General features: G+C 41.6%; 1 protein-coding gene across 1 annotated transcript in view; it reads right to left on the bottom strand.

Moving 5' to 3' along the window:
* The window catches only part of LOC115362243 (CD9 antigen-like), a 15,464-nt gene continuing 3,097 nt past the window's right edge, over window positions 1–12,367 (bottom strand). The window contains exons 2-8 of the mRNA XM_030056095.1: window positions 6,838–6,940; window positions 3,823–3,920; window positions 3,574–3,648; window positions 3,390–3,473; window positions 3,241–3,294; window positions 3,023–3,106; window positions 1–2,788 (exon numbers count right to left, since the gene is read on the bottom strand). Coding sequence (XP_029911955.1) covers window positions 2,723–2,788; window positions 3,023–3,106; window positions 3,241–3,294; window positions 3,390–3,473; window positions 3,574–3,648; window positions 3,823–3,920; window positions 6,838–6,940 — 564 coding nt within the window. The 3' untranslated portion in view covers window positions 1–2,722. The remainder of the gene's footprint in view (window positions 2,789–3,022; window positions 3,107–3,240; window positions 3,295–3,389; window positions 3,474–3,573; window positions 3,649–3,822; window positions 3,921–6,837; window positions 6,941–12,367) is intronic.

Genomic DNA, 12,367 nt, shown 5'->3' with positions numbered 1-12,367 from the left:
AAACTTTAAAAACTTTATTAAATTTCAAACATCTATCTTCCTGAGAAGCGTGGAATGGTATTAAAATAAATAAACACACAATCAATGAAAAAAAAAAACAAAAAAAACAGCTCGACCGTGACACAGTTTTTTAGATGCACAACATTACAAAACATCTTAATGTTTTGCCCAAACATAAGGGAGGAACACACTAACAGCTTTGTGGATTCTGTTGTTTTTAGTGACCTATCTGGGACAGGTTCAGCCTCCAAAAAATTATATTTTAGAACCACTAACTTGCTCCTAGTTCAGTTCATGCTAATTAAGTGACAGCCTCTGTTGTGCAGCTTCACTTTTCGGAGTGAGCACTGCCTACTGGCTTCTTAACAGTCTCAACTAGAAGCCTCTTCCCTCCTCATTATGCCACATTATGCTGAAATCAAAACAGTTAAAGTAATATTGACCAGTGCTTGATTTCCATATCTTAATAGTTTTAATTATTAATATTAAGATCATCTCTGTCCATAAAACAAAGGCTTTCTTCGTGACAACCAAGCTCGATTTTGTAAAAACTGGCATTTTTTACTGCTTCAGCTCTCTTGGAGGAAGGGTGAGACACATCAGAGTACTAAAACAAACCAAAACAATAACGGCAAGTCAAGCCGAATGTGCTACTTGTCGGATGTGTGTGACAAATAAAATGCAGTCCAGCTCTACAAACATATGTACACTACCTACAGCTACTCACATCGTCATTTTTTTTTTTTTGGCTACAAAATCTATGCTCTAACCTGCTATTGTTTGAAATTAGCTTGTTATCAAAGAAAGGCACATGAAGAAGCTCTTATAGCTGCGCGGAACAGCTGCGACTACTGCAAACACTGTCATGACTACAACACCGTACATCTACTGCAAGCCTGTGCCTACACACTCAGCATTTTCAACACCAACTATCACCACATCAGCCACAAATAATATAGAACTACAAAAAGAAATTCACACCTATTTACATAATGGTGTTGCGACCCTGGGGATACAACCTGTAAGAATTATGAGCGGCCTGGTGCAGAAACAATCTGTATATCGTACCTCTCTTCTCCCGTGTAAATCTGATAAGATTAGATGGGTTTAAACAAACTGACTGACAGCCATTTAATCCTGATAAATGGAACTGGTGCTAGGTTGTTTTTTTCCTGTCCAATCCTGCTGATCCAGGGCTGCTTTTTGAAGTGAGAGGGATATAGTGGTTGTTTTTGAGACAGGCCAGTGATGTGGTGTACTGTTAAGGCACAGGGGACAAGAGATGGACGTGGGAAATGGTCAAATTCTGCTACTGGCAAATCGAATTTGGTAGCTCCAATATTACCTCTGGTGTATGGTTAGCCTGTAAACATGTCCACATGATCTGGGTGTTCTTACAGTAATGTACAGTCAAGTGAGTCTGAGGAGTCCTCTCTTACATAAGACAGGCTCTAACACCACACCCTCCTGTAGCTTCTAAGTGAGAAGCTACGAGCAGAGAAAAGGGGAGAGGTGCGTTTATGTTACCGAGCTCCTGTGCCAAACATATCAGATGCCCTTTCTTTGAAGGCAAGAGGGGGTTTGGTTTGTAGTTTAGTCGGCATAGGATACTGCAAAAATCTCTATTTTAAAGAGTCATTTTCAGTGTTAAAATGATGTTTTTCTGCCTCACCCTGTCTTGTGTCACCATATTTATACTTGTTCCCTGAAATATTCATAAATCAAGTGAAGTTGTCCGGGAAACAAGTAGGATTTTCTCATACCACAGGCAGTTTTTTTTTTTTTTTTTACTTATGATTTCACATATTTCAACACAAAACTTTAACACTGAAAATGAGACCGAATTACTTTTCAGGATGAAAATGTTTTGCAGTGGACATATAAGATTAAAAATCCTGTTAAAGGGGATTTTGGATGTTGTGTCTTATAGAGAGCAATCTGTGTTGATTACATAGTTAACAGAATGTGTGTGCTTGTGTGTGTGGATGTGTATGTGTGTGTGCATGATGGGCACATGCACCAAGTATTCACTGAGCTTTCACATCCTTGAAACTCTACTCTGATTTCACCAATCTGGATTCCCTATTAGACACCAGACAACCTTTTTTGGAGGCTGTGGTCTCACACAAGAGTACTGAATGTGTGTGTACGTGTATGCATGTGTGTGTGTCCTACGTGCGTGCGTGCATAAGCAAACTCAGCTATTTTCAACCCAGAGTTACTCAGGCTAAATATTCCCACAGCCAAGGCACTGTTGCCCCTGGGAGGCGTCAGTGTCAAGGCTGTGTGAAAAAGCCTTGACACTGCAGCTGTGGGATATGGGTTAAAATGTTTAGTGGTTGCCAAGTGCCCATGAGAAAACACAATGACAATTTGGAGGGCCAGTAGTATTACAAATAATGTTACTGTTCCCGTGGGATGTATGAACGGTTAAATCTTATCAAAATGTTTCGGTACAGTAGTTACACCAATTTTCCTGTGAAAACAAAAACATAAGAAGAAATATGGCTGAGAAAGAGGAGGACCACCACCTATAGTTTTTACTGGTGATGATAGCACCATAGTGAAGGGTTTTTTTTTTCTGCTGTTGTTGTTTCTGAAGATGGTCTGCATGTGGTCTCTGGATGCATGGTGGACAGGTGCTGGACATTTGATCTCAAGGCTGTACAGTCTTTCAGGGCCGGGTGCAGGAGGGTTGAGGGCCAGAGGTCATGGGTGCAGTTTAGATGACCTCCCTGCTGTTGCGAACGGCACAGCACAGCACCATGCTGAAGATCATCCCAATGATCTGGAGGAAGAAAAACGTTTGCTTAACGACAGTGTAAAATCAAAGTCTGTGTGTCAGATTAAAAGTACATCGACAGTCTTATGAGGGTCTTTCCCCATGTATATATTCATATATCAAAGCAATTAGAGTAATTTTGGTAGAGCAGGTCAAATCTTGCACTTTTGCATATCAGACTACGTGGTTAGTTTATCTATCTGTCCAGTATGTGCACAGTATGTGTTAATCCATTCTCACCATGACACCAGCGATGCCGATGCCCACATAGCCAATAATGTGGAGTTTACTGTTGAAGAACTCCTCGATGCCTGATTCACAGTCCTGCAGAGCAAAGACAAGAGCGATCAAGCAGTGTCAAGCACTAATAAACTTAGATAGTTTGTCATAACGTAATACTTGTTATGATTCAGGGGACCCCAGATCTGGTTTAATTTCCCTCTGCTGACAGAACTTACCTTGGTGTCCGGTGGATCGGAGCAGGGGGAACCTTGGATTCCACAACAGTTCAGCTGACGGACGGAAGAAAATTTCATTCGGTGATGTTATTTTTTCGCCACAAAAACACATACATTAAATATTGTAAATACTTTTGTTTTCCACTTACCACTTTCTGGTATGATATGATCAGCGTGCCGTTTCTGTTTTCACTGTAGGTGTTTTTGTAGAAGTTCTGAACGTCTTCGATTATCTGTGTGTGAGAGCAGGGCAAGTGAATGAGACGGCTCTACACTGGCCCATCACTGCCGTCACATTATGTGAAAACTTCAATTTAGAAATGGTAAATGTACCTTTTCTTTGTTTAAGAAGCCAAACACCCCTGCTGCCACCTCAGCTCCAAAGATGATCAGCAGACAGGCAAAGAACTAAAAAGATGAAAAGAAATGTAGCAGCAAATCGGTGGTAGATGAAATAATTGCCTAGAGCTTCAGAGACAATGAAGTGATTCACCAAGCACTAGCCATTTCGATGAAAATCTAACTTTACAAAGGAAGCTGGATTCAGTGTGTGTTTATGTGGTTGTATGGGTTTTTACTCACCGACCCCAGCAGGCACTGAGATTCTCGAACAGCACCGCAGCAGCCGAAGAAGCCCACCAACATCACCAGGCTGCCAGCACCTATCAGGATATACACACCTGGAGGAGAAGAGAAAAGTATAGAAAAAATTATAACATTCATTTATATTTTTTGGATCCAAGCTTCATTTAACTTCCACCAGTGTGATACTACTTTCTATAATGTTTACTAAGAATTTAAGATTTGTGACAGCCTAAGATGTGTAGACTCTATTTTTCAGACAAAAGTGTGGATTAACTGAGTTTAGGTGGGTTTATCCCCCTTTACATCCCTGCATACAGAACCAGCTTCTTTCAGCTTCAACAGTGAGTTCATCGGTTCATTTTAATTCACTTGGAGGCCAGAAGGGGGCAGCAGAGTACAACTGAGAACATAAAAGGACTAAAGTGCAATTTGAGGCAGACATACATTGTAAAAATGGCCAAGCAGGACTCTTGTCAGCAGCATTAACATTCTCCACTGTACTATTTTTGCAGCCCGGCTCTGAGGCGAACAAATGACAGCGATGTCATCTGTGCTTTATGAGACCCGCTTTTAGAGTCCGCTTGTGTCTTTTAATAGCCTCCACAGTTGCTTTGTGACTGGCTTTGTTACCAAAAGTCTGATCTGAAGAAAACTCTAAGTGGGGTGTTTTGTGTCCCTGATCTCCCATTAACCTTCTCATTAGGAAAACAAAAACACCATGGGTTTGATCTGCAGGGAGGAACTCAACAACAGATTGGTTCCTATTGGGTCGGTATGCTCTCATACAGGTGGGGACTGTTGCTAGGCGACAGATCTACAGAGGACGGGGTGAGAGAGGACACATCAGCCCCCAGGTAATATGGGCTCAGGTGAAAGAGAGAGAGTGAGCTTATCGCAGGAGCTTGATGCGCCAACACAAAGACTTGACGTTAGGCGTGTAACAGTATATATCGTGACACAATATACTGGGATACAAAACAGTCACAATATGCACTCTGAAGCCAAAATATGTCCCACAGTATCACTTATCTTTTAATGGACGATCGTATACAGCTGAGTGCAAATGCACAAATCAGCATCATGGTTTCATGCCAAAGCAGTAGGATATTTCCTGCTTCAATGATTTCATTTGAAGGAGGGAAAAAGACAACCTGAGCCAAACTTATTCCCTCATAGATTAGATTTTATCAGAATTTCTAACACTGTGGTAATATCATATTGCCACACATGCAGTTACAGCCCTACTTCACGTGATATGTTTTTTTCCGTTTAAAACACGATGGGAGTTTAGTTGCTACCAAGAGGTGTAAAACAAACTGGCTCTGAGTTGGTCCCACATAGCGGCTTGTGATGCTGCTGTCCTTACACTTCTCACAAGCTGAGAAAAACACTTTCTGTTTGTTTTTAGAGTGAAAACATCACTTTCCTCTTTGAACAGGCCTCGTTTTTTTTTTAGTCCATGAGGAAAGATTGTCCTAATTCAACGCTTTTTTCTCTTTTTTTGTGTGACACAGGCCTATCAGGTTCAAAGTAGAATGAGAGAGAGAAGAGAGAATAGTTGTGTGTAGGTTTAACGCTATGGGAACTGGTCATGGCAACTGCTGAGCGCTCTCAGCTGCACCTCATGGGACAGAGCCCTTACTGTCAAAGCCATGTGGAGCTCTACTCCCAGAGGACCTGACAGAGGCCATCCTTTCTCAGTGAAACTAAATGGACATCTGAGTCTTATTTCGCACACACATACCCGTGTGCACATGTACACACACAGGAACAGAGGACGAAATACCTTCAGGGTTATGTAGGATATTGCAAATAAAAGGGGAAAAAGCAATGCAACACGGTCTACTATTACATAACTTTAGCAGTCCTCATCAGTGAGCTGACTTCAGACCCGAGGGATGCAAAAGTCTAATTTTAGCATTCATATAGCCGAATGGAGACAGTGATTAAAATAACTGACACTGATATCAAACCGGCAGCCGTGTGTAGGGCGTGCATGTAAAGAAAGAGAAGGCTTGTCCTACACTGGACAACAGGGCAGCTCTCTCTCCCTCCTGCTTCCTCTCCTCTCACTTTATGAAATCCAAATACACTGGCCCGACACAGGCTTACAGCTACAGCCTGGTCTGCACTATCATTTCATCTGAATTCTCTTCTCCTTTTTCCCTCCACTCTTTGCCATGGCTCCCCATCTGTTTCTATGATTGTCCTCTACCATATGCCCTCATAACTGTCCCTGCTTTCCATCTCTCTCACTCTCTTTCCATCTGGGCAAAGTGAGTGATTGAAAGGTGGTTAGCTGGCTTGCGGTTTTCTCTCATGTAGCCTAGTTATGCTCTATGTAAAGCATCATTTCCTGTTTTTCACACCAACCCACAGAGTGAAAGAAGCAAATGGATGCCTAATAAGCATACTAGCAAAGTACAAATTAAATGCACACATTTATTTGCCTGTTGGTGCACACATCCTGTTACAGGCTTACTGGCACACACACACACACACACACACACACACACACACACTTGAATCCTGATCACAGACACTCTAGTTTTACACCCAAACTGTTAAAAAGTCTGTCTCTCTGCATGCATTTTTACATGGTGGTAGAGTGTGAGTGTGTGTGTGTGTATGTGTGTGTGTGTGTGTGTGTGCATGCGCGTAGAGGTCTGTGGAAGGAATATTCCCTGTGTCATAGAGACAGTTTTATTCACAGGCAAGGAGTGCCGCATGGAAATATGTCAATAAATAATTTCAAAGCCCTCCTCCACACTGAGAATGACAGAGATGAGAGCAACATGTGAGCAACAAGGGACTCTGCATCGTTCACATAATCAACTGTGTTCATGAAATTTACAGTAATTTGAAAAAAATAGGAAGAGGAGCTTTTATTTTCAACATTTCTATAAAATCACAGTCAAGCTCATAATCAAATATTTACTTCGAATTGATGCCATTTCCTGGCGCTGCTCATTGGACGCACCTCATCCATGACGGCTCTGCTTCGATACTCACCAATGAAGAAGGTGTCAGGCGCTCCATCACCATTGAGCAGTGACACAGTCTCTGGGTCGAAGCGCAGCCACAGCCCCACTGCCAGCACCAAGGATCCCATCAGCTGTAATGAGAGTGGACAGTGGGACATGCAGTTTAGGTTATTATTAACACAGTTGAATGGAAAACATTTAACAAAAACAAAAAAAAAAAACAAACATATAATATTAACACAAATTGTGCAGGAAAGGTTAAAGAAACCCATCTGGGCTTGTTGCTGACCTCCCCTAATAAGGACTAGTTATAAAACATCCTTGACTGAGCATAATAACTGAAACGTGATGCAGTTCATGAAGGATATCTAATCAGTGACGTAAGAGTGAGCATTTGCTACATGTATATTACACAAAAAGAGCATAAATGGAGGATAAAATGTCAGAAATGCACGAGGACACTAAAAAGTACGGTACTTTAAAGGTTTTAAGTTAACAAATAAATGAAAAGACCTATGATCTGCAAACACTAATTCTGCCTGATTGAGAACAATGAGTACACAGGTTTTAAGAGTAATAATAATAACAACTTATTTCACAATAAATGATGTTTCACATATCATTTCTATGAGGGCTTAGATCTGACAGCACTGTGTCTTTTTCATAAAGGCGGCAATCTCGTCATCCAACCAAGCAGAATTGTAGTGGAGCACATTTCTCAGGCCATGAGAGAGCTCGTCCCGTTTTGCTCTCAAAATGTGACTTTCCACATAAATAAAGCAAATGGTGGCACAGAGTTTCCACTCTGGCCCTCCAGACTTGCACTTGAGCAACAGCAGAATCAGTTCAGTAAGAGTAAGCTCAGCTAAATGAGCAAAATGAGAAAACTGAGCCACTTTTGTGTCAACACAAAGGGCCTAAATCATGCCTGCATCACCATGGGTGCATCATGTCAGTGAACTAGACCAAGAAGTTTCAACATAATTTCACAGTCAAATTAAAAGCTGTTAAGTGGTGTGAAAAATCCCCCTCTTGTCTGTGGGCAGCACTGAGGTACCTTGAACTTAAACAGGCCCTCCTGTTTGTTTGGAAATGTGGTTACAAGTTGCTCATACTTTCCTTCATCTAAAACACCATCAATGTACAACATATTACATAATTTTTCTCATTACAAGGGAGACTTTAACTGCAGCAAAAAAGCTTTTATTCTCAAAGTGATCACCAGACCTTGAGGAAAATATTTTTTCAGCCTCCCGCAGCGAGGCTGTGGCCTGAGATGCTGTGAGGGACTCAGACTTGCAGAGCAGGCCTATAGACTGTGGCGGATGCTCCACTGATAGATCAATTCTGAGAGATTTTAATGATCACTGTTTCCATGCCCCCTGAGGATAATCCACTTGAAAGAGCTTCAGCACGCCCTTCTAAAACAACACAGCATTTGTGTGCCTGTGTGCAGAAAATAAAATGATCTGCCTAGATGGAGAGTATTTGCAACAGTGCTCATCACATGGTCTCTGCGTGTCCTAGATCTCAGAATTTAGGTGGCCGGCTGTTTGTGTGTGTGTCAGTCTGTTCGTGCGTCCTCGGAGAGCGAGCTCTGTTGAATGAATCTATTCAGAAAAACAAGCCCTGTTGCCAGGTTCAAGGAAAACAAACTGTTCTATCTCTGTATCTTTATTTCCCTTCTTGACCACTTGTTTTTCAACTCTGCTCTGCCTCTTATCTGCCCTCCAGTTTTCCTCTTTCCTTATCCTCTGCATCTCATCCTCTTCCTCTCCTCTCTTCACATTCTCATAGGTTCATAGGTTTACTTTTTAGCTTCATAGGTTTATTTTTATCATGCAGGTCTGAGGATGAGTCAGTAGCCTCCTCCCTAACCAGTGTTTTAGTGTCAAGCACGGTGAATGTCATTTGGAACAGGGGCCAGTGCATTATTCAACCCAGAATTGCAGACTGACAGGACATGGCTGGATTACTGGCTCTGCAACCTCCTTGAACTCTAATTTCCACCTTAAATTTCTCCTTAAGTAGCTTCAAATTTAGGGGAAAAAAATCCCATATTTTAAAATGACACATGCTGTTTCTGCTGTTTGCAACACTTCATTGAAGCTACATCATGCTTACACTGAGTGAAATATTCCAACTCAAGATGCCATTGTTTTGTGGCTACACTATCCATTACATCAAACAGAAATGATCTAGATGTCTTGTGAGTCATTTTATAGACATTTCCCTGTAATTCAGTAAGACATATTTGGTATCTTTGGAAACCCTGGCATCTCCGCTAGAAGTTAAAATAAAGTTCTGTGGGTTTTTACAAAGCTTGGCCATGCAGCATGCATTTGTAATGGTGAACCCACCACCACTGGCATTAACACTGGTATTTGTGGGAGCACTGGCTGGTGTGATGATGACGGTGGGGCAGAGGAGACGAGAGGTGAACACTGCTGCCTACAGAGTCAGAAAGGCTGGAGTTGTCCCAAGCTGGTTTGTGTGTAAGTGTATAGAGGAGCAGGTGGTTGCATTACTGCTGAACGGTGCTTAGGGCGGTTTGCATCTTAGCCAACCCTAATTACAATTGTAGACGCTGTTAAAAACCTTGTATTGGTGGCAAGAGCAGATGCACAGTTGGCTGCAGCACAGAAAAGTCTCTTTACACTGCAAATAATCTCCAACAAGGCATTCAGTCTCGTATTCAATGCTAAAATCATATTTTTCTTAAAACAAGTGGAAAAGTTTGCCGGCAGGATGAGATAATCCCATTTGTTTCCAAAGCAGCTTCACTTACTTCAGGAATTTCTCTGGGATCAACTATGAATATGTTCAAATAATGCAGAAGAAAGCACATTAGCCTAATAGTTTGGAGAAAATGACACTTCATTCAAGAAAATTTTGGAAACAAGTTGATCAGCATCGGAAACAAACTCATTTTCTCATCCCGATGTCAGATTTTTTTGCACTTGCTTTAGGAAAAACAGCATTTTCACCACTGAATATATGACTAAATGACATGTTAATATGGATATTTTGTTTGTGCAGTGGGTTAGAACAGGAAAACTGCATCTAACAGTGCAGGTAGTGGCTGACATGCTAAGTACACTCCTCAACCTGGTGGCACTTCTGAGCCTGGCTGTCCCAAAGGTCCCATTAACCCCCTCACTACTTACATACCCCCCTGCTTTACCCCCCATCACTTTGCCTGCCACCATCACCCGGGCTGACACCAGACATACCCCTCCCTTCACCCCAACTCTACCTCCCAGCTCGACACCCTCCCCACCCATCTCCACCTCTCCTCCTCCTGGTTCACCCCTCCTCTACCCCGACCTCGCACCCCCCCCTCCACCTCACCCAAAGGACAAAGGCTCACTGTCTCCCTGTGACTACGCTTTGGCACACAATAGGGGGGAAACAGAGACACAATGAAAGAGAGAATGAAAGAGGGAAGGGAGAGAAGAAAAGAGAGAATAAGAGACCAAAGTTGTTAGGGGACCGAATTCCTTTTTTTCCATGCCAGCAGACACAGACGAGAGTGGCATCTTGTTGAGCGACAAAGTAAACACTCTGGCCTGTATGTCTTTAGCACATTGATGGAAACGAGAACGGCGCTGCACCATGGGAGTGTGCATTTGACCGTGTGTCCCCCTCTCTCTTAACAGCTCTGAGGTTAGTTTATAAGTCTGGTTATTTCTAGCCAGGGGTGGAAATCTCTGGGTCTGGACTTTATTGGGGTTCTTTTCCAGTGTTAAGGCCTGCTTTTTAACAATGCAGTTAAATGGTGTTTTTGTGAAGGGAGTTTCCATGAGGATGGGGATAATTCCATTGTCCAGGAGGCTGAGCTCACACAGGGATGTGGACGTGGTTAGAGTCAACCTGTGGCATTGTCTACATCTTGGGTTATATGTTATTTTCAGGAAAATTAGAACCTTGCGCGATGGTGAAGTAAAACAGATATATGTTCAAATACAGCGATAACAGGTTAATGATTTCGGCTTGTATTCAGTCCAGGTGCATGGGCACATTAAAATGAAGGGCAGAGTGAAAGGATAAATAGGACTGAGATAATTATGGGTGGAGTATATCCCATTGTATTCCAGTATAGGGCAAGGGTGGGGGGTGCAGTCGCACAAAATAAGCTTTCCAGCACAAGGAAACGGGTACTCTTACGGCTAAATACAGGCTCCACATTGAATTTTGGTGTAAATATTGATTTCAAAATGTCTCAGATGGGACTGGGAAGCTTCAAAATATTGGATAGTTTGCAAGAGATGAAATTTTATGACCCATTTCTTTTCATACAAGAAAATATTAATAAAAAATTAAAGTCATCTGCACACTGCACATTCATTTCTGAGAAAAAAAATCATTACATAAAGTCAGCCATCATCAGTAATTATTTTGTCAAGCTGAGTCTCACATTAATTACTATGAATTTAAAAAATGCTTTTTTCCTGTATAAACTTTGCTATATAGGCTATTTTGTAAATACAGAGGGATTTATTATTGTGAGCGTTATCATTTTCAGTTGCTCTTTGGCCACAGGTGACCAAACTCATGGATTAAAATAAATAAATGCATACATGACAAATTACAAAGGGAGTTCTAGTGTAACATAATCCATGCATCCCAACAAATGGGAAAAATAACTCACAGAACAAAGAGGATCCAAAGCACTCTGTCTTCAATATAGAATAAAAAGCCTTAATTAATACATGGCAATTACTTTAAAAGTGTGCTGATGCATTGCAGCCCATTAAGGCCTTCATCAGGGAACACAGAATAATAAAACGATAAAAACAAATAGAAACCCAATGTTATTCTACAGACAGACAGAGTGTCTTGGATCCTGTTTGCTCCGGGAGTTATTTTTCACATTCGTTTGGCTGCACATGAATTACCTCATTCTACAACTCCCATGGTAAAGGTTTTTTTTCTTTTTTTTCTAGGTTGCAAATGCTTTTTTGTGTCCCTCTGCTTTGTAGCAAACTAGACGTCTTATTTTCAGCCGGCAAGTTTAGCACATAACTCATCACTACGATTCCAGTTCTGCCTAACATTAACCACCCTGTTCATCGATACAACCTTTCATATTTTACCTATCAGCCTGTATTATTATTATTTTTTAAATCTTTTATACATCTTTCTCCACTTACTGTTCTCATTCTGTTTTAATTAAGCTTTAAAAGTGCTTTCAGCTATGCAAGCGTAATAAATAGTGTATTAGGCTGCCTTCACATTACTATCAGGCAATGGCGGCCCAGCACAGGTGACTTCACACAGGCTGCATTTTTGACTAAATAGGGCAGTCATTGAACTGTAGCACATAAAACACGGGTCAGCCGAGCATGGTATTGATGTTCTGTTGTGAGCTGTTGTATTTGCAGCTATGAGTGTAATGTACACACAAAGCCCGGCCTGGGTTTCATTAACGACAGTTTAGCAGTGGAGCTCTGCAGGAATCTCACTACATCATGATGGGGTGACAGGGAATGGGGAGGCTTTATAAACACAGAGCCACTTTGTAGTGACTGATAACATGTTTGTGTGTGTGTGAGAGA

The sequence above is a fragment of the Myripristis murdjan genome, chromosome 7 (genome assembly GCF_902150065.1).
Source record: "Myripristis murdjan chromosome 7, fMyrMur1.1, whole genome shotgun sequence".
Lineage (NCBI taxonomy): Eukaryota > Metazoa > Chordata > Actinopteri > Holocentriformes > Holocentridae > Myripristis > Myripristis murdjan.
Note: the sequence above shows the minus strand (reverse complement) of the source record. Positions and strands in the feature narration are given on the sequence as shown.